Here is a 22,879-nt window from a genome sequence, read left to right as displayed (position 1 = left end):
ATTAGATGTTCGCGAAAGTCCTGCACTTTTACGTAACCAAAGGACTGACTTTTGATGCAAGTACAGTTTACATGCATAAACATAAAAAACGTATGTACTTATAGTTTATTTTGTACTCAATGAAACTTTCATCATTATGAAGAAAGGCGAGAGTTTCCTGTTGTTATTGCTAAATACGGAAGTTGTTTATGGATAACAGAAACATGTTTTGTGTAAGTTCGACGAACTATTGAAGCGATGTTTGATATACTACTGTTTTACGTTTTTCTTCAATTTCACCTTTTTTGAGATTTTTCTGTCTAGCGCTATATGATAAACTTGTTTTCTTTTTATTTTTACTACGTAACATCTCCGTTTTACGTTACAAATCAGCAATTTTCGAATAAAACCTGAATTAAACATTGACTATTTCAATTTTATTATAATGCTGTTTATTTTTGAGTAAGAGACACGAGGATAACTATGTGGAAAAAAACTGTTCCGTAGGTTACATGGCCTTCTGTATATCCTCACTCAATTTGTAGACGCTTCACTGTTTCCGATTTCTAGGGGAATCTAGTAGGGCACTTCATTGCATACCTAAAGAAAGCGATCGATATGAGGTAACGTTCAATAAGTATGCAACACGCCTAACGTACAGGTAACACGAGTACGACGTTAACTGACCAAGGCTACAGGATAAACTACCGTACCCTATACTTATGATCGTCTACGGTAGCCGATTGTATTTTTACAATTCTGCTTACATTCCTTCACGCCTTCCCCGACGACACTGGCATCTTCCAGTAGGGTAACAGTATGCGTCACAAAGACAGGATATTATTACAGTGGACTGAGTAGCTTGATTGTCAACTTACGTTCATATCATGCCTACAAAATTCACCTGATCTGATCCCACTGGAACACATCTGGAACACAACAGGCCGCCAGCTCTGAGGTCACATATCGTCGATCTATAATTTACAGGAATTGCTTGACCTGTGCTTAGACATCTGGTGCCACATATACCCGGAAATCTACCAGGCACTTGTCAAATCCATGCCGCGCAGAATGGCTACTGTACTCAGTTCTAAAGGTGGGCCAAGACGCTAGTAAGTCGGTGCTCATAGCGTTTTGGGTCATTAGTGTGTGTATCTGGCATATCAAAAAAATGGTTCAAATGGCTCTGAGCACTATGGGACTTAACTTCGGAGGTCATCAGTCCCCTAGAACTTAGAACTACTTAAACCTAACTAACCTAAGGACAACACACACATCCAGGCCCGAGGCAGGATTCGAATCTGCGACCGTAGCGGTCGCGCGGTTCCAAGCTGTAGCGCCTAGAACCACTCTGCCACTCATGCCGGTTCTGGCATAATTAGACAGACTGGAATGCCGCTACTGCAAAACTACAACATTTAGACCTGATCAATTGTCTACTATCACTAGTTCCTTCTCAACACATCTTGATCAGTATGTAACTGACCTTCCCACGTCTGCGTAAATAAATCGTTAAATTATAATTTTTTTGACTTTCTCATCTAAATAACTTCATATCTTTAGCACTGCGACATATCGTAGATGTCTGAGAGTGTGAACCAAGTAAGAACATCCCTTCCTTCAAAGCATTGCAATTAGTCTCGGTTTGTTCTGACCTAACATAGACCTCTAATATGCTAAAGGGCGAAGCTGGTCGGCTGCTACCGTGCAACTGTCGTGAGCATCTACGAAAAGTAGTTGAAGGACGGCGATAACTAGAAATGGGCGACGAGTTGTTGGACGTCCAAACCTCGTCACAGAACTTGGAGGCCGTAGGTTCATCTTCCACGGAGAACAAGACAGACGGAAATCTATAACAGATCCTACGACAGACAACAATGCTGACTTAGGCACAAGTGTTTCTGAAACACATCTTGATCAGTATGTAACTGAACTTCCCACGTCCGCGTAAATAAATCGTTAAATTATAATTTTTTTGACTTTCTCATCGAAATAACTTCATATCTTTAGGACTGCGACATATCGTAGATGTCTGAGAGTGTGAACCAAGTAAGAACATCCCTTCCTTCAAAGCATTGCAACTAGTCTCGGTTTGTTCTGACCTATCATAGACCTCTAATATGCTAATAAATAATAAAACTAGAAAGAGGTTTTGGCACACATAAATAATGACAGCAGCTGCTGCTTTATATAACTTATTTATTGGTTTTGCATGTATACGCGCAATGATAAGGTTACAGGCTTATTCTCATCAGGCTCCTCAAGAGATGCGGTTTAAACGACCGAGGGCACTTGGCAGACGATTTAAAATTATTTGCAGCTCCTACCTGATATAACTTATTTATTGGTTTCACATGTAGCTGTGTAGCCGTAACAAACGTCGACTCGTTTCAGCGTGACGCTGCCTTTTCTCCGAAAGTCGATATTTATATAAGCAGCCGGTTGCTTACACAACGCGATCTACTGGCACTCAGTCAACAATTGCCACAAAAACTGCTGTGTCTGTGGACAATTAATTCCTCGCGAAAGTTGCCGGAAAAATTTGGTGCAATTTTTAAGGCACTCAGAAAGTTATTGTTCTACACAGTTCCACAGAGAGAGACGTCGGGAATAAATCTACATCATAGCCGGCCGGGGTGGCCGAGCGGTTCTAGGCGCTACAGTCTGGAACCGCGAGACCGCTACGGTCGCAGGTTCGAATCCTGCCTCGGGCATGGATGTGTGTGATGTCCTTAGGTTAGTTAGGTTTAATTAATTCTAAGTTCTAGGGGACTGATGACAGAAGCTAAGTCGCACAGTGCCCAGAGCCATTTAAACCAAATCTACATCTACATCTACATGGATACTCTGCAATTCACACTTAAATGCCTGACAGAGGGTTCATCGAACCATATTTTCATACCCTTCTCTTCCATTCCACTCTCGAATGGCGCATGGGAAAAAGGAACACCTAAATCTTTCCGTTCGAGCTCTGATTTCTCTTATTTTATTATAACGATAATTTCTACCTACGTAGGTGGGTGTCAACAAAATATTTTCGCATTCGGAAGAGAAAGTTGGTGATTGAAATTTCGTAAATAGATCTCGCCGCAAAGAAAACCACCTTTGTTTCAGTGACTGCCACCCCAACTCGCGTATCGTATCAGTGACTCTCTCACCCCTATCGCGCGATAACGCGAAACGAGTTGCCCTTCTTTGCACTTTTCCGATGTCCTCCGTCAATCCTACCTGGTAAGGACCCCAAACCGCGCAGCAATATTCCAGCAGAGGACGGACAAGTGTAATGTAGGTTGTCTCTTTAGTGGGTTTGTCGCATCTTCTAAGTGTTCTGCCAACAAAGCGCAATCCTTGTTTCGCCTTCCCCACAATTTTATCTATGTGGTCTTTCCAATTTAAGTTGCTCGTAATTGTAATTCCTAGGTATTTAGTCGAATTGACTGCACTTGGATTTGCGCGATTTATCGTATACCCAAAATTTATCGTATTTCTTTTAGTATCCATGTGGATGATCTCGCACTTTTCTTTGTTTAGTGCCAATTGCCACTTTTCGCACCATATAGAAATTCTCTCTAGATCATTTTCTAATTGGAATTGATCGTCTGATGATTTTACTAAATTATATGTTACTAAATCACATTGACATGAGCAGAAATAACGGCTACTACAGTAATTCTGTCCCTGTTCACAATCAGTAACATGTATACATTCGCTTTCTGTAGTAACAGAGTAATTCACGGAGAGAGATTACATGGAAGATTTTCTTGTTCCTCCACGTGCATTCAATGGAGTTTATATCTGTCTTTCGAATCTATGTGCAAGGTGCTTTATGTATTAAACTTCATCACTCGAGCCTTCAAATAGGTAGGCTAAGTCGTAAAGAGAGCTCTTTGGAAACCTAAGACCTACAGAAGGACACACTAGTGAGATATGTTCTAAGGCATCCACGGATATTTCAGTTTCCTCTAGAAGGAGCAGTCCAAGAAAAAGGAAGAGGCAGCAGAGAGATTAAAATAGCTGTTACAGATCGTCTACTGTTTTAAACCCAACTATGTTATGCAGAGACGAAAATGGTCATAATATGGTAAAATTGTGGACGCTATCAATCCAGTCGAAAGTTTGAGGACTATACTAAAAACAGACTGTCTAAACTCAGAGAAAAATTTGTTCCAGTTGAAACATTTGCGAGTTTCCTTGTATCACTGGACTTCAGTACTGAGCATATGGTACGAGATCTAATAGCCTAACAGTACTACCATAAAAGTCACCATTTGGTAGACAACATCGCGTCCTGTGAAGAGATGAGAGTTTCGTTCAAAATTAGCGAACATTGTTTCCCTATGTGGGAAAATACACATTAACCAATCATTTTTTGAAGTAATCCACGGAACGGATCTCAATCAGCGTTCGCTAAACTAAAATTACACAAAACTCTGTCTGGACAGGCTATGAAGGTCTCACTGTACCGACCGGACGCGGTGTCATCATCAGCCCATAGGCGTCACTGGATGCGGATACGGAGGGGCATGTGGTCAGCGCACCGCTCTCCCGGCCGTACGTCAGTTTCCGAGACCGGAGCCGCCACTTCTCAATCAAGTAGCTCCTCAGTTTGCCTCACAAGGGCTGAGTGCACCCCGCTTGCCAACAGCGCTCGGCAGACTGGATGGTCACCCATCCAAGTGCAAGCCCAGCCCGACAGCGCTTAACTTCGGTGATTGACGGGAACCGGTGTAATCACTGCGGTAAGTCCGTTGGCACAATCAGCGTTGTCACGGATGAATTAGTGTTAACGTTACTTAAAGGAGAGTATGGGAACCCGCCCTTTCTACAGAACAGTTGACGGCCACTTCTATAAATAATGGCAAAGACTGGCCGCTTCCCCCATTGTTGCAATTTCGGACCAGATGTGCCGCGTGAAGATGTTGTGACAACTCATCCCAACATCAACAGCGACCCAAGCTTTCAACGTAGCATAGCCTGCGAGCGCGCTCGTACTGACTACAATAGCAGCAAGCCACAAGCTAACTGCTTCCGTAGACGTGCTGTGTACCTTTCGGACCCTCTTTCACGTTGCAGTGATCCCGACACGAAACTTGCGGTAGCGTAGTAGTAGTACTTTCGACGCTTCCACACTGGAGAGGAGAGGGAGCGTGTTTGACGTAACTAATACAATAAGTTACTGGCAAGAATGATATACAGAAGAACAGAAAAGAAAATTGAGGTTCTGTTCAAAGAAGATCGGTTTGGATATAGAAAAGGTAAAGGCACTAGAGAGGCAGTTATGATTTTGCGACTAACAATGGAAGCAAGACACGTTCATCCCTATAAAAAGCGTTTGAAATTGAAAAATGATGTAAGATGTTCGAAATTATCAAGAAAATAGGGAAGAGCGTTTTATATTTATATTATACAGTAATAACCCAAACCATTATGACAACTGTCCGTGGTGACGTTGGATGCCGCCTGGTGGTGTAGAGGGTGCGTGACGTGGTACCAAAAGTATGCAAGCGGAGCAGCCGCGGACGGGTGATCATCCCAGCGAAAATATGGGCTGCAAATGGGGGGGGGTCCATCAAGATAATCTATTATTACGCAGAGCTTGTGAATGAATATCTCGAAAACGGCGAAACTGGTCGAATGTTCACGTGCTACAGTCGTGAGAATCTAAGGAGAGAGGTGGTAGGGCAATGAAGCTGCTACATGGACGTCCACGACTCTTCACAGAATGTGGGATTTCGGGACTTGTCTGCTCTGTAAAGTAGGATAGATGGTGATGTGTGGCATCTCGGCCGAAAGGGCACAGTGCTAGTGCCGAGTGTTTCGGAGCACACCGTCCATCGTACATTCCAGAATGAGATTTTCACTCTGCAGCGGAGTGTGCGCTGATATGAAACTTGCTGGCAAATTAAAACTGTGTGCCGGACTGAGACTCGAAATCGGGACCTTTGCCTTTCGCGGGCAAGTGCTCTACCGTCTGAGCTACCCAAGCACGACTCACGCCCCGTCCTCACAGCTTTACTTCTGCCAGTATCTCGTCTCCTACCTTCCAAACTTCGCAGAAGAGCTTCTGTGAGTCGTGCTTGGGTAGCTTAGATGGTAGAGCACTTGCCCGCGAAAGGCAAAGGTCCCGTTTCGAGTCTCGGTTCGGCACACAATTTTAATCTGCCAGCAAGTTTCATCGTACATTGCTGAACACGGAGATCCGCAGCAGACCACCCCTATGTGTTAACATGTTGACTTAGCGACATCGACAATTACAATTGCAGTGGGCACAAGTCTATCGAGATTCGATCATTGATGAATGGAAATGTGCCGACTCTTCTGGTGAATAGCATTTCTGGTACACTAGGTCGATGGACGTCTCCACAAACGCCGACATTGCCCAGAACGTCGGCTCGAAACGTGCAGCGCGCCACGGACACAACCTGGTGGTAGCAGTATACTGCTATGGAAGATATACTCCTGCGCTTGCATGGAACCTGTAATAGTAATCGAAGACACCCTAACAGCTGCGAACCACCTTCATGCTTCATGTCTTCCACGACAGCGGTGTAATCTTTCAGTAGTATGTCCGTGTCTCGTAGCCAGAACAGTGTTAACAGTGATTCGCGAAGCATTACAGTGAACTTATGTTGAAGTCCCGGCGACCGCATTCGCCTGGTGTAAATCCTATGGAACCCATTAGGGTCCCTATCTGACGCCATCACCGCATACGCAAAACAGCGGCCCGTTATTTCCGCGAATGACATGATTTGTGCGTTGACATCTAATGCCACACATCTCCACCACCCTACTAACAAACTGTCGGATCCCTGACACGCAGAATCAGTGCTGCATTTCGTTCCAAAGACGGACGAACAAGTTCCTAAGCAGATTTTCATAGTGTTTTCTCTCATCAATGTGCATAGCTTACATCTGTTTCCCTTTATCATATACCATCTGATAATGAGAGACAAAAGCTCTGGAAGAAATTGTACATGGCATATCCAAGCTGGAACTTTAATAGTGACAACTATTTATTTACAGCTCGTACAAAATAGATACGATTTTCAAAGTTTTACTGAGCTTCAAAGTAGTCACCAGCATTATGTACAGCCCGTCGCCAGCGATGTGGAAGTCATAGGATACTCTTAGCAGTGCCAGTTGTGTTCACAGTTTGAGCGGCGCGGTCTATTGCCCGACGAATTAATAGCAGTTCTGAAGCGAATGCCGTGAAGTGTTTCCTTCAGTTTAGAAATCGAGTTACGAGGGCTTAAGTCAGGGGAGTGCAGTAGGTGTTACAGCACTTAGCAGCCCCATCAGTCAAACAAATCAGTAGCAGCTTGCACCGTACGTGCTTGAGCATTGTCCCGCAAAATGGTGGTCAGTTCTTGCAGAAAGTGTCATCACTTTTGTCTCTAACTAGGTCGTAGGTTGTGTTCCAAAAATGAACAGCATAGAGACGGAAGTGATGATACTTTCTACAGAACATGGCCATCATTTTGCAGGACAATACTCAAGCACGTACAGTGCAAGCTGTTACTGATTTGTTTGACTGATGGGGCTGCTAAGTGCTATGCCACCTACTGTCCTCCCCTGACTTAAGCCCTCGTAAGTTCTTCTCGATTTTTAAACTGAAGGAAACACTTCATGGCACTTGCTTCAGAACTGTTAAAAATTCGTCGGGCAATAGACCACGAGCATCCTATGACTTCCACGTTGCTGGCAACGGATTATATACAATGCTGGTGACTACTATGAAGGTCAGTAAAACTTTGAAACACGTATCTGTTTTGTACGAGCTGTAAATATATAGTTGCGACTATTAAAGTTACAACCCTCGTATTTGGTAGTGTGGCTTACCTGGAAGAGCAGGTAGCCGCTCTCGTACATCCAAAACTCAGAGGCGGAGGCCGGGGGCGGTTGTGGAGGCGGAGGCGGCGGCGGCTGCCCCAGGGCGGGCAGCTTGTGCAGCTGGATGGCCAGGCAGCGCTGCAGCAGCAGCGGCCGCCGGCCCACCCCCACGGCCGCCCCCGCAGCCACCGCCCCCGCGACCCCACCCCCGGGCCCCCGCGGGCCGCGCCCGCCGCTCATCGGCCGGCCGGTCGCCGGCGTCCAGCCGCCGCCTCCTGCAACACAAGACAACACAACGTTACTCGACGTAAACAAGAACTTATAGCGCCACCAAGCGCCTACTTGGATAGACAAACTTCTACGAGACGCGTTCAGTGTATAATGCTAAACACTTTTTTCCTGAAAGCAGGTTGGTTTTATTCAGTATTCCAATACAACAAATTATTACCCACTCTTTTGGCTGCAAAACCCTATTTTTCGACATGATGTCCGTTCAATGTGACGGCCTCCGCCACCTTTCTGGAAGGGACTATATGCTCGCACAGTACTACTCTACGGGTCGGCGTCGCAGCCAAAGTCTTGTTGCATCAACAACCTCCACGTCATCCACGTAGAGCTTTCCACGGAGTGCATCATTCGTTGGGCCAAACTAGTCTCTTTTTATTGTCCTCTATTGGGCACTGGAAACCCAGTGGGCACATACCTTTGAGTATCCCAGCGGCCGGCCGTTGTGACCGAGCCGTTCTAGGCGCTTCAGTCTGCAACCGTGCGACCGCTACGGTCGCAGGTTCGAATGCTGCCTCGGGTATGGATATCTCCTTCGGTTAGTTAGGTTTAAGTAGTTCTAATTTCTAGAGGACTAATGATCTCAGATGTTAAGTCCAATAGTGCTCAGAGCCATTTGAACCATTTTTATCCCAACTAGTGGACAAATGTGTCAGCGCTACCAATATAAATGTCCAGTTGTGCAATAAGGTATTTGATGGGGATCCATCAGTCACCTCGAATGAGAGTGTCCGCACGTTCCAACAATGGAGGAGTGACAACTGTGTGCGGCCAGCCGGCACGCGGCAGGTCGAACAGGCTTGCGCTATCTTGTTTCGATGATGAAAGACGCCTTTCCCAGCGATTCATCGTGCTTTTGTTCACTGTCAGGTCTCAGTAGACATTCTGCAGGCGCCTCTGAATATCTGCTATGCTCTTGTTTATGGCCAGTAGTAACTCAGTGACAGTTGTCTGCTTGGAACGCTCGTCCGTCACAGGCGCCATTTTGAAGGCTACATAAAGCGCCATCACTTACGGGAACTTTATGAAAATATAGGAGCTGAAGCGGGAATATTCCACGATGCCCGACAACAAACTGGCCGAGGAAAAAATGTGTTGCGTTACTTACAGAATGTCCCTCATAATTATCAGCGGCTAAGCCGTCTGTTATACACATCTTCTGTGCTATTTATTCATAAGCCTATAGATAAGCACTTGCAGGTCTCAAAGAGCCTTCACTCACTCTTCCGTTTGCTAGAGTAAAACTTCAGCTATGTAGCACAAAATCAAGTCGTTTAAGCTCTAGAGTTATCCAGCAATGTCCGCAGCTCGTGATCGTGCTGCAGCGTTCTCGCTTCCCACGCCCGGGTTCCCGGGTTCGATTCCCGGCGGGGTCAGGGATTTTCTCTGCCTCGTGATGACTGGGTGTTGTGTGCTGTCCTTAGGTTAGCTAGGTTTAAGTAGTTCTAAGTTCTAGGGGACTGATGACCATAGATGTTAAGTCCCATAGTGCTCAGAGCCATTATCCATACTCTGCTGACGTATTTGCGGTGAGCAATGATAGTTCTTTGTCGATTTCATAACTTGATTTAAACACATGCCAATCAACGTAAGGTACATTTTTCTGTTCAGTCACCCGAGTTTGCAAGTGGTTTATTTCATTGCTTTTACTCATTAAATAATATATGAATACAGCATCATATTTACATCTTTGTAAATTTGCGGTCACTTAAAGCCATGCGGACCATTCTGTTGTATCGCCTACTGCGAGAGCCAGCGCCGACACAAACAAGGAAGCAGGGAAGCTGCGATGATCGATGACAGGAATCCAAAATGATCTGTACATTACACTTGCAGATTAATGAACACTTTATTTCTAAGAAGGAAAGAAACATAAGTTCTCCTTATGAGATAGCTTGTGCTTCCTGTACCTTCTACGTGCAATTAATTTTCCACACTATTACTACTCGCAGAACGCAGGCTAAGTATCGTCTTCCTATTACTCAGCACTGATGCTGTCGATGTCTGCGACCGAACTGGTCCCGACGAGCGGTAGGCAGCTGGTTAAGTCAGCGGTGACAGGGGGCGCTGAACTGTATCTTCCTGGAGGTGTGGCGCTGACTCCTCTTCCCATTGATGGGGTTTCACAGAGCTGCTCTGGTCAGTGTGCAGTCGATGCTTTAGGAATACACATGTTCAAAGGCAACTGCATGTAACTTCGTATTCGTTTTACGGACAGTATACGCCTGCTTGTCCAGTATTTACATAATTTGCGAATCTGGCCACGTTATTTTCTACCCTTCAGATATTTATTCACATGCTCAAGTGTGCTCACCGGGGAAGCTCACTCACGAGAGAACTACATTCAATTTCAGGCCGTCCAATGAACTTGTAGATGACATGATGTATGCCGAGAATGAAATTTTCAGCTAACAGGACATGTGAATCGATCAGTGGGACTTCAAGGCACATATTTCCAGTGATGAAGAGGTCGATATATTGCTACCATTCGAGCTAATTTCAATTATGTGTTGTAGGATACCATTGCAAGTCCGTTTACATTTCACGAATCATTCTAAAAAGAGTGATTCGTTAGCAGAGTTAGGAAGTACCTACATAGGTACCTGTTGTAAGGGAGTTAGTTAATATTTATTTTGGTTTAACTTATTTTAGATTCCTCAGTCTTTATCCCACTGCGCTATGAGAAAGTTCCTGGTCACTGTAGGACAGAAGGTAATGTTAGTCTGGTAGCGTTGTTATGGGTCAGATTTAATATAAAGGAGGGTATTTTCGGGACACTAAAACTTGGGAGGTCATAGTATCATATGAACTCACAGGTTAAACTTCAACATACTGACCGGCTTTAAATCTCGATGTAAACGTGAATGTCGTGTGACCAGGACCTCCCGTCGGGTAGACCGTTCGTCGGTTGCAAGTCTTTCGATTTGACGCCACTTCCGCGACTTGCGCGTCGATGGGGATGAAATGATGATGATAGGGCAACACAACACCCAGTCCCTGAGCGGAGAAAATCTCCGACCCAGCCGGCATTCTGGAGGGCGACGGTTCAATCCCGCATCCGGCCATCCTGATTTAGGTTTTCCGTGATTTCCCTAAATTACTCCAGGCAAATTCCGGGATGGTTCCTTTGAAAGGGCACGGCCAACATCCTTCCATAATCCGATGAGACCGATGACCTCGCAGTTTGGTCTCTTCCCCCGAAAAATCCAACCCAACCCACCGGTAATCGAACCCGGGCCCTTAGGATTGACATTCAGTCGCGCTGACCACTCAGCTACCGGGGGCGGACTTTAAATCTCGATAAAAATGAAGTTATGTAATCAAATTTTATTTGTTTGGTGGTATATTTCTTCCGTCCATGACGCAGTACCAAATCACATCGTCAGAGCAGCCGAAGCAAAATGCGCGACCCATTTTCACTTTATCAAAGAGTTACGCCATTTTGTTTTGGCTGCTTTAGAAGCTTGCTGTGCTACTGTGGCACGGACGGAAGCGGTGTATATGTAAACAAATAAAAGTTTGATTATATAACTTCATTTTTTACCCAGCTGTCAGTTGATGATTAAAACTTCATAACGACCCCCATGTACCATACACTAACAACGTACAGAGAACAACGACACAATGAAAAAACGTGTAAGTGGAAGAAATGACCGTAAACTAGATCACTATATCTACAAATTATCACACAGTAAAGGCGTTATAGACATAGGATTTTTTCGCGACAGGAAAACACACACGAAGACAACAACAGGGTGAAAATTCAAGGGCACCGACATATTTCTAGCCTGACACAAACGCCTATCGTCCTCAATAATCACGTTGTTCTGCATGACAATCTACACAGACAACGAACATGCTTTGTAAACTTTCGAACTCAAACTACACAGACAAAATTCTGGTGTTTTTTCAGGGATGTTTTCCGAGTATTTTGGCGTAAGCGACCCGTGGTCTCCGGTACTTAATTACAGGGTAATAATGCAATTATCATTTACTCGCATCGTTACCATCACTTTCCTTTGTTTCTGTGAAAATGCCACCACAACAGTGAAAAATTCTGTAATATCCAATCACTAAAACACTCAACATTAAACACGGACAACTGTAACAACCCTCACATGGCAGGAGTACTGGGCTAACACATCCGCTTCAGGCCTTAACGCGTAAACAAGACAGCGAAAAGCCAGCCAGTGTGGCCGAGCGGTTCTAGGCACTTCAGTCTGGAACCGCGTGACCGCTACGGTCGCAGGTTCGAATCCTGCCTCGGGCATAGATGTGTGTGATGTCCTTAGGGTAGTTAGGTTTAAGTAGTTCTAAGTTCTAGGGGACTGATGACCTTAGATGTTAAGTCCCATCCATAGTGCTCAGAGCCATTTGAACCAAAACAGAAAAAAACGGTAGCTGAAATTCGGTTATCGTCTTCCGGAAGATGTGTCGCATGTAAACACAGTGACTGTTATTTATTTGTAATTTCTGCTACCAGGCACTTTTTTTATTCTTTGTTTTAGTTTAATCTAACATAATACAACGCGTTTCGAACATGTTCTGTTTATTTTCAGGCTTTTATACGTACATACATACAGAGAAATGTTACTTAAAAATAAACCGTCTTAAACTAGATTAACCTAGCACTCTTTGTCGAATATTTGTTGCTGTAGTGGTTGGTGTGGCATGCCAAGTAACATTTCTCTGTATGTATGTATAAACGCCTGAAGATGGACAAACATGTTCGAAACGCGTTGTATTATGCTAGATTGAACATAAAACAAAAAATAAAAAGTAATTGGTAGCAGAAATTACAAATAAATAATTATCCCGCGCAGTCACGGTTCACAAACTTAGACATTATGGCCGAATATAACAATAGTGACTGTTGTCAACAATATGCATCGTCAGTGAACGGAATAGGTTTGCTTCCAAACAAGACACTCAGTGCAGTACAGATACAAACATATATGAGAATAAGAAATATGTTTTGTACCACCTCGTACACAACGATAAGGAGAGATGGGCTATAGACTGGTGTGGGAAAGCTGGACAGGAGCAGAAATTATTTGTAAACAAGCTAACACAGTAAACAGAAGATTTACTTAACATGTATTTCTCTGAAGACTCGTTACAAATGATGCGCCCAGAATAGAATCCAGCTACTACAATGTCACCTGCGAAGAGGGGTCTCTGAAGACTCAAAATGCAAATAGGTGACTGGCTACTACCAGCCGTCCTATATCGGGGCAGGAGAGGACGTTCTTAGTACCGAGACACTGAAGGCGTGACTCAGCAGGCGCGCGCCATTGGGTCCACCAGACCCCGCGCGACTGCCATCAGTGTCAAACTTAAATCTGCAATTCTGTTGCCAACTACGCCCATGGGGTGGTGTCGATACGTGATACCACAAAATCAAATGGCACAAAGTTGCTCTGTAACGAGCCATCAGAGACCATAAGCCTACTATAATAAAATAATCGTAAAATATTCCTGAACTACGTCCGAAATATTGTCGGTAGAGTTCGTGTTCACCTTGTATATCCACATACAAATTGCAGATACGGCGAAAGTCAATGACGAAATTACAGTAATAGTAGAGAGAGTGTCAGAGCAATCCACTGATGATGCTGCACAAGTAGGAGAAGACGTGCAGTTACGGAATAAGAAAGAACTGAGGCAAAATTAGGTATGTATTTGCGGTCGCAGGGGTAAGTGCAAGGCTATACATTCAAAACTGCGTCGTTCAGTCCTTACTTTCTTTCAGAATTGTTTCTAAGAGTTTAAGCGATATTTACGCCAAGGAATTGTTTCTGGACGCGGAAATTTAAGCTGTATCTTAGTTCAAATTTTATACTGATGAGCCAGAACATTGACTACCGATCTACTATCGATATAAACCCGTCCAGAGGATAGCAGCGTCACTTGACGAGGGACGACTGCTACTCAGACACACACACAGTGCGTGTAGTACCAGTGAGCGTGTTATCCATGTGTAGAATGGGGAAGTTTCGAGGTCTATTGGAGTTTGATCGATGGCAGACCGTGATGGCCCGGATTCTCGGCACGAACTTTTCGGAAACTGCACGACTTGTCGGGTGTTCGAGGTGTGCTGCGGTGAGTGTCTTCAAGACGTGACGAAACCAAGGTGAAAACACATCCAGGCGTCACGGGGTTGGGTGACCAAACCTTATTGCAGATGTCGGACTCCGTAGGCTGGGCAGACGGCGAACTGTGGCGGAACTAACATCAGACTAATGCTGGGTAGACTACAAGTGTGTCTGAACACACAGTGCACCGAACACTCGTAACGATGGGCCTACGCAGCCGACGACCGATGCATGTGCCAATATTAACACCACAGCGCCGGCCACCATGACTGATATGGGCATGTGACCATCGATACTGAACGTTTGCGCGTGGGCAGAGCATTGCATAGTCTGATGATCCCGTTACGTTCTTCATCATGGCGATGAGAGGGCGAGAATCCTTGACACCCGTACTGCGGGCGTCCCATCATGCACTGGGGAACATTCAAGTGGTCATCCATGGGTACAGTGGAGCTCGTGCAGGGCACCATGACGGAGCACCGTACACTGGCTGCAAACCACGTACACCCCTTTATGGTGATCATATTTCGCGACAACAGTTGCATTTTTCAACAAGATAATGCTCCATGTCACAAGGCCAGGAGTGTGGTGGAGTAGTTCGAGGAAGACAGCGGCGACTTCCAGTCGATGTGCTGACCCCCCAACTCGCCAGATCTGAACCAGATCGAACACATATGGGATGTGACTGAACGTGGCGTCAGAGCGCATCGTCCCCGTCCCTGGAATTTTCGGGAATTAGGTGACTTGTGTGCGCAGATGTTCCGCCAACTCCCTCCAACGACCTACCAAGGCATTGCTTACACGTCAGAATGCCTCGCCGCTGTTACCCGTGCCACAGGTGGACTTACCGGCTATTAGGTAGGTGAGCATAATGTTCGGGCTGATCAGTGTATCTCTCCCTGTAATTTCATGAGAGAGTCGAAGAGCAAAAGCGATTAGTGCCTGTGGTAGAAATGGTTCAAATGGCTCTGAGCACTATGGGACTTAACATCTGAGGTCATCAGTCCCCTAGAACTTAGAACTAGTTAAACCTAAATAACCTAAAGACATCACACACATCCATGCCCGAGGTAGGATTCGAGCCTGCGACTGTAGCGGTCGCGCGGTTCCAGACTGTAGCTCCTAGAACCGCTCGGCCACAGCGGACCGCTTTGGACTACGGTAGACTCAGTTTATTTTCATTAGAGTATGTCTGGTTTAATAGAAAGGGGATTGAGGTGGTAGCGTATAATGTGATTATCTTGGAAAAGGAACTAAGCTATACAGTTAGATACTCGTAGAATGAAATCCTGTCACAACATTAGAAAAACACCAGCCACATTGTAAATGTATGATTATGATTTATAGTGGCTTCCACCGGCGGAATAAACGCTGATGTCAATGAAGATCTAAAGACAGTATCTCTCGACTGCCGGCCAGTATTGCAATGTGATTCCTCTCAACAGCGATACCAAAGGTACACATGATCCAGCTAAAGAACATACGTGCTTACTTATGAAGGATGTCGTGTGGGTTTGTCTCACAGTCTAGAGAAATTGTCATGCGCAAAAAGCACGATTATCCTCGATGGCAGTAAATGAAAACTGTGGCGATATGTATGAGGATGACTTCACACAAATAACATTACGGTAACGGGACTTGGTATGCGTTGGTGTTTTACAAATATGAGGCGGAACAGCGAAGACTACTCACATGAGACAATGTGTTAATGACAGTGTACACATTCATAACATCATAAAAATAGACTGAAGCGAAAAGATAAACGTTTGTTTAAAATAGCCTACGGCAACCCGTGATATACTGGCACTACAGTTGTCCCCGTTTCTAGCTACCATAACTAGAATGCGAAAAAATGAAATAATCAGTGCAGGAGTGAAACAATTACTGGAATGCAGACTGAAATATCTGCTTAGTTTCAAAGCATGGAACATTGTATACTGATGAGCCAAAACCTTACGACAACCTGCTAAATAACTTGTTTGTCCGTTTTTGAAACGAAATAAATCATTGGTTCTGCGTATCAGGTTTCCGACAGTTCGTTGGTAGGTCTCTGGAGGTGTGTGGGATTAGATGTCTACTCACAAATCATAAAATTCGCGTAGATAACGGGCCGCTGATTTGCGTACGCGGTGATTGTGCCCGATAGCGATCCAGAATTAGAATTACATCAGGCTAATAATGGTCGCTGAGACATCAACAGAGTTCACTATAGTGACCGAGCGCCGCCACACGGCAGGTCTAGAGAGACTTCCTAGCACTCGCCCCAGTGGTACAACCGACTTTGCTAGCGATGGTTCACTGACAAATTAGGCTCTCATTTACCGAGACGATAGCATAGCCGTCAGCTACGTCATTTGCTACGACATAGCAAGGCGCCATTACACGTTATTATTGATGCTGTAAAACATGTACCGTCAAGAGTGATGTTCACCATTTATGGATTAAAGTTAAGTAATCCACAGCTACTCCTTTTTTGCTAGTCTAATTTCCTTGACCTGTTCCTCAAACCACTGCAGCACGGTTCTGGCTTTGAGACACGAGCAGTTATACTGCTGAAAGACGACATCATTGTCGGGGAAAACATCAAGCATGAAAGGATGCAAATGGTTCGCAAGTGTCAGCGTGTCTTCGAGTACTGCTACAGGTCCCATGCAAACGCAGAAGAAAATCCCCGGCAGCATAATACTGAAACTTCCTGGCAGATTAAAACTGTGTGCCCGACCGAAACTCGAACTCGGGACCTTTGCCTTTCGCGGGCAAGTGCTCTACCAACTGAGCTACCGAAGCACGACTTACGCCCGGTACTCACAGCTTTACTTCTGCCAGTACCTCGTCTCCTACCTTCCAAACTTTACAGAAGCTCTCCTGCGAGTACCGGGCGTGAGTCGTGCTTCGGTAGCTCAGTTGGTAGAGCACTTGCCCGCGAAAGGCAAAGGTCCCGAGTTCGAGTCTCGGTCGGGCACACAGTTTTAATCTGCCAGGAAGTTTCATATCAGCGCACACTCCGCTGCAGAGTGAAAATCTCATTCTGGAAGCATAATACTGCTCCCACCTGGCTGCGTCCCTGACGCGCTGCACGTTTCGGGCCACCGATGACGGCGTTTGTTGAGACGACCATCGGCCTAGTCTAGCAGAAATGTGACGCACCCGAAGAGCCGACACGTTTCTATTGGTCGATTGTCGAATCTCGATAGACTTGTGCCCACTGCAATCGTAACTGGCGATGTCGTTAGGTCAACGTGTGAACACGTAAGGGTCGTCTGCTGCGGAGCAGATACGCAGAACCAGTGATTTATTTCGTTTCAAGGACGGACAAACAAGTTATTTAGCGGGTTGTCGTAAAGTTCTGGCTCATCAGTATACAATGTTCCATGCTTTGAAACTAAGCAGATATTGAAGATATTTGGATATCAACAATGTACGATGAAACACTTGTGCGTGAACTGTGGTGTCACCGCCAGACACCACACTTGCTAGGTGGTAGCCTTTAAATCGGCCGCGGTCCGTTAGTATACGTCGGACCCGCGTGTCGCCACTATCAGTGATTGCAGACCGAGCGCAGCCACACGGCAGGTCTAGAGAGACTTCCTAGCACTCGCCCCAGTGGTACAACCGACTTTGCTAGCGATGGTTCACTGACAAATTAGGCTCTCATTTACCGAGACGATAGCATAGCCGTCAGCTACGTCATTTGCTACGACCTAGCAAGGCGCCATTACACGTTATTATTGATGCTGTAAAACATGTACCGTCAAGAGCGATGTTCACCATTTATGGATTAAAGTTAAGTATTCCACAGCTACGTCCTTTTTTGCTAGTCTAATTTCCTTGACCTGTTCCAGACCTCACACCAGCCTGCGTGAGCTAAAACGCGTGCCTTTCGGCTTCCTCTTGCCAATCCACAACATGAACCAGCATTGTGCCCTTTCGGCATAGATGCCACAAATCACCATCAATCCTACTTTACAGAGCAAACAAGCCTCCGAACCCCACGTTCTGTGAAGAGTCGTAGGCATTCAATCATTCAGCGCCTAGAGGTAGTTACACTGTCGTCCTACCTCTTACCGTAGACACTGACGACAGTAACACGTGAACATTCTACCAGCTTCGCCATTTTGGAGGTATTTGTTCACAGGCACTGCGTAATAATAATTTGCCCTTTGTCGAAGTACCTTACCTTAATGGATTTCCCCAGCTGCGGCCCTTATCTTTGCTAGGGTGATCTCCCGTTCGTGTCCACTCTGCTTACATACTTTTGTTACCTTGTCACGTGCCCGCTGGCCACCAGATGACATCCAGCGTCGTGTCAAGAATTGGTCATAATGTCTTGACGATCAGTATATTACAATGTTGTCAGTGAGGCGACAAACTGTTCTCTGCCACTCCTCGAGAGCTCACAATTGTCTATAAAGCAATAGAAGAACTTTTCATGCGTACTTCAAGTCGACAAATAAATCTCGTGTTGTGGACTTTGAGAAACCTCGCTACTGCTATCGTCTGAAGCGGAAGATCGATGTGTGTTCATGTTATTCTGCCGGCGCTTCTCTATTACCCTGGAGCCCGTAAACGTAACCGAAGACAGAGAGAGTTGAACCTTGGAGCAAAGTGGGATGGGGCGTTATTTTCCTTTGTCGGTACCCAGCGGGCGGCTGCCATCTCATGCATAACAAAGCGACCAGCGGGGGAAAGCGGCCTTCCGAAGTGCAATACACCGTCGCGCTCGCACTGCACCTATATCTGTAACCACAGTCGGAACTACAGCGAGGACAGAATGCACAGCAGTCTGTATAGTACTTGGACGTACAACATCAGTTATTTCTGTAGCAGCTTGTCATACAACCCTGCACTCCGAGTATAGAACTACAGCGTGCCTGCAGAAATACAACATTGACTGAAGCTGCGAATAGTTAGATCAGCATGAGATTACAACAATTCATTAAGAGAGACCTACATAAGTAGACCATTTGCTACGTTCACGAAAAGCTACGAATTTTATGATCTCTCTCTCGGTTTTGTTGTTGCAAACGGTAACTATTGTGTACTACTTTGTACACAATGGTAAGGAGAGATGGGCTACAGCGTGGTGCAGCAACTGTCGCTGTAGGAAAACGTGACAGGAGCAGAAATGATTAGCGATTAGCGAACAAGTTATAACAGTAAACAGAAGATTTACTGAACTTTTATTCCTTCAAACGTATGAAGAATCATTACAAATACACTATGTGTTCAAAAGTATCTGGACACGTGGCTCAAAATGACACCCTCCATCGGTAATGCTGGAATTCATTGTGATGTTGGCCCACCCTTAGCCTCGACGACAGCTTCCATTCTCGCAGGCATACGTTCAGTCAGGTGCTGGAAGGTTTCTTGGGGAATGGCAGCCCACTCACGGAGTGCTGCACTGGGCAGAGTATCGATGTCGGTCGGTGAGGCCTGGCACGAATTCGGCGTTCCAAAACATTCCAAAAGTGTTCTACAGGATTCAGGTCAGGACTCTGTGCAGGTCAGTCCATTACAGGGACGTTACTGTCGTGTAACCACTCCGCCACAGGCCGTGCATTATGAACAGGTGCTCGATCGTGTTGAAAGATGCAAACGCCATCCCCGAATTGCTGTTCAACAGTTGGAAGCAAGGCCCGTGCTGTGATAGTGCCACGCCAAACAATAAGCGGTGGCCCCTTCCAAGCAAAACACGACGACACCATAACACCACCGCCTCCGAATTCTACTCTTGGCACTACACACGCTGGCAGAATGATGTTCACCGGGCATTCGCCACACCCACACCCTGACATCGGATCACCACATTGTGTACCGTGATTCGTCACTACACACAACGTTTTTCCACTGTTCAATGGTCCAGTGTTTACGCTTCTTACACCAAGAGAGGCGTCATTTGGTATTTACCGACGTGATGTGTGGCATATGAGCAGTGGTAGATTATTCTTAGTGATTAAATAAACAAAACTGTGTAACTTTTGTCAGTTAACTCTTAAAATTCTCGCAACAATTCTTTAAATGATAAGTAGCAATTTTTATTTTACATAAATTTAAATAAAGTTGAAACTGACGCACTTTGTAAAATTTTGTACCACAAGAAGCTGTGTTCATTTATGCCAGAAACAAGTATGTTAATGTTCGCCTTAATCACACATTTGGTTTGTCTGGTCTCCATGTGAATCTTTTCTTTCAGTGTGATTCTTCTGGCGTACCCTTTTGGCAATACCCTTCGATGACACTTCAGCATTGATAATACTCACATCATCAATCTTCTTCAGTAGGTTTTCAGTGAAGCAAAATACATCAAATCCTAGTTTGATAATGTTCCCAATTCCTCTAGTGTTGCAATCATTGAACACCAGGCAGGTATGATATTAGCACATTTTAACAATAGTAGTTGGTCAAAATGTTGTCTTTGGGCGAGGTTTTTAAAGCTTTCATTTGCGTTTTGTGTCAAACCATGTTTACATTTCTTTAATAAATCGTAATTAATCCCATCGTAAGTGGACTCAGACCCTCACATACTCTGCAGATGTCTTCTCTGATGGTAGAAAATAATAAAATATCGCAAACAAGGACAGAGCGTTGAGTGGCACTTTGCAATGGTTGAAACAAGATGGCTTTTACATCACTAGTAGCCCGAATTAAACTCCGAAAATTGGAAACTTTTTTTTTTTAGCATGATAAGAATTACCTGGTGGAAAACAAATTTAACGTTTTTGACCGATTTTATTCACATCCCCCTTAAAACAATTCATTGTTTATAATTATAAAGAATATAGGAACTAGTCACGGAAACGTAATTTATTTAACTTGTTGCAAATCGATTTCGCCTGATGTCAGTCATCATCGGTGCATTTTTCTAACCGATACATACCATGAGTAGAAGTAGCTCTATCATAATAGAAATCAGCCAAGGACTGGTTGCTACGTTATTTATAATTTTATATTCCACCGTCGCTGCACAGAAAGGGAATCCTCATGGAGCCCAACATTCAAAAATTCATTGTTTATTTTTTGCCAATGTCTTATTGTATTCATTGCTTACTATGATGACGAAGGTAAATTTTATGAAATGTTTTAAAGTTAAATTTTTGTTTGTATTGTCGGGGGTCAAAGGGTTAACAAGGCGCGTGGACCAATCACCCAGGCAGTGAGGTGATGCGAATTTGCCGGCCGGTGTGACCGTGCGGTTCTCGGCGCTTCAGTCTGGAACCGCGTGACCGCTACGATCGCAGGTTCGAATCCTGCCTCGGGCATGGATGTGTGTGATGTCCTTAGGTTAGTGAGGTTTAAGTAGTTCTAAGTTCTAGGGGACTGATGACCTCAGAAGTTAAGTCCCATAGTGCTCAGAGCCATTTGAACCATTTTTTTATGCGAATTTGACGCCCTCTGGTGGTATCCGGCGAACCCTCCATAGTATTGTATTGTATTGTATGTTAACCGGGACCTAGAAAAGACGGAGAGGCTCCGTCCCTGATGCAGGCACAGTGGTCCACAACCCCACGCCGAGTACCGCAGTCCACCCCTCCACCGCCCCACACCGAACCACTCTTTCAGGTTTATTTTGCGGTTAGGCCCCCGGTGGACTCCCCAACCCCCACCCCAGGGAACATCTCACACCAGACGAATGTAACACCTATGTTTGCGTAGTACAGTAATGGTGAAGTACGCGTATGTGGAGAACTCGTTTGCGCAGCAATCGCCGACATAGTGTCGCTGAGGCGGAATAAGGGGAACTATCCCGCATTCGCCGAGGCAGATAGGAAACCGCCTAAAACCGTCCACAGACTGGCCGGCTCACCCGACCTCACCCTCTCTAGTAGCGGTGGCCGGTTTAAGTGTTTCTTCAGTGGAGGCGAGAGCTCCATGCGTTGCGCCGAGTGCCGTCAGTGAAGACACCGTCGACACCGCAGAAGGAAGCGGAGGGCGGAGAAAGGAAGGGGTATAATTATTGTAGAGCGAGATGAAGGCTTGAGTACAGTAAGGAAGTGCAAATGGATGTACGTTGTGGTAGTTACACAGAGATGAAGAGCCTTGACAAGATATACTAGCGTGGACGGCTGCATCAAGCCATCCTTCAGCCGTCGGCACACGGCACTAAGTAGCCAACTTTGACGTGGCTCTCTAAGAGTTTTGTGACGTCACTTCTGCTATTTCTATTGAGTAGCCATTTCGTCACGTGAAACATAAAATAAATTATGCGATATTTCGGCGAAGTGTCACAAAAAGTAGAACCAGTAGGAAGCAAGAACGCTCCTTACATAAAAAAAAAATGGTTCAAATGGCTCTCAGCACTATGGTACTTCTGAGGTCATCAGTACCCTAGAACTCGGCTACTCCGAACGGCCTCCCTACATCACAAGCAGAAAGCTCGAGACCCGCAGAGAGCAAGACATCATATTGTAATTCTCATGTATAGTGGAAGCAAATATTCGGTGGGTTTTATGTTAATACCTTACCCGCGATGAATATATACTGTTGCTAAGCACCAGCACATTGAATGTCTCGAGAACGAATCGTTCTTGGCACGATTTGTCGTAATAAAACGCCGGGAAACGTTTTATGACTGTTGAAGAATTGTCGTATTTAGTTATTATCGTGTTATCAGAATAAACCGTTTTAAGGGGCGATGTAAGCAAAAGCGACCAAAATTGTGAATATTTTTTTATTTGGTGGTACTGAAATTT

General features: G+C 45.1%; 1 protein-coding gene across 1 annotated transcript in view; it reads right to left on the bottom strand.

Annotated features, from left to right (window-relative positions):
• LOC124711624 (probable serine/threonine-protein kinase nek3) overlaps window positions 1-7,974 on the bottom strand; it is a 357,746-nt gene extending 349,772 nt beyond the window's left edge. Inside the window, exon 1 of the mRNA XM_047241796.1 lies at window positions 7,819-7,974. Within this exon, the coding sequence (XP_047097752.1) occupies window positions 7,819-7,848 (30 nt within the window). The 5' untranslated portion in view covers window positions 7,849-7,974. The remainder of the gene's footprint in view (window positions 1-7,818) is intronic.
• Window positions 7,975-22,879: the final 14,905 nt, after the last annotated feature.

This window comes from Schistocerca piceifrons, chromosome 8, assembly GCF_021461385.2.
Source record: "Schistocerca piceifrons isolate TAMUIC-IGC-003096 chromosome 8, iqSchPice1.1, whole genome shotgun sequence".
In the NCBI taxonomy this organism is placed as follows: domain Eukaryota; kingdom Metazoa; phylum Arthropoda; class Insecta; order Orthoptera; family Acrididae; genus Schistocerca; species Schistocerca piceifrons.
Note: the sequence above shows the minus strand (reverse complement) of the source record. Positions and strands in the feature narration are given on the sequence as shown.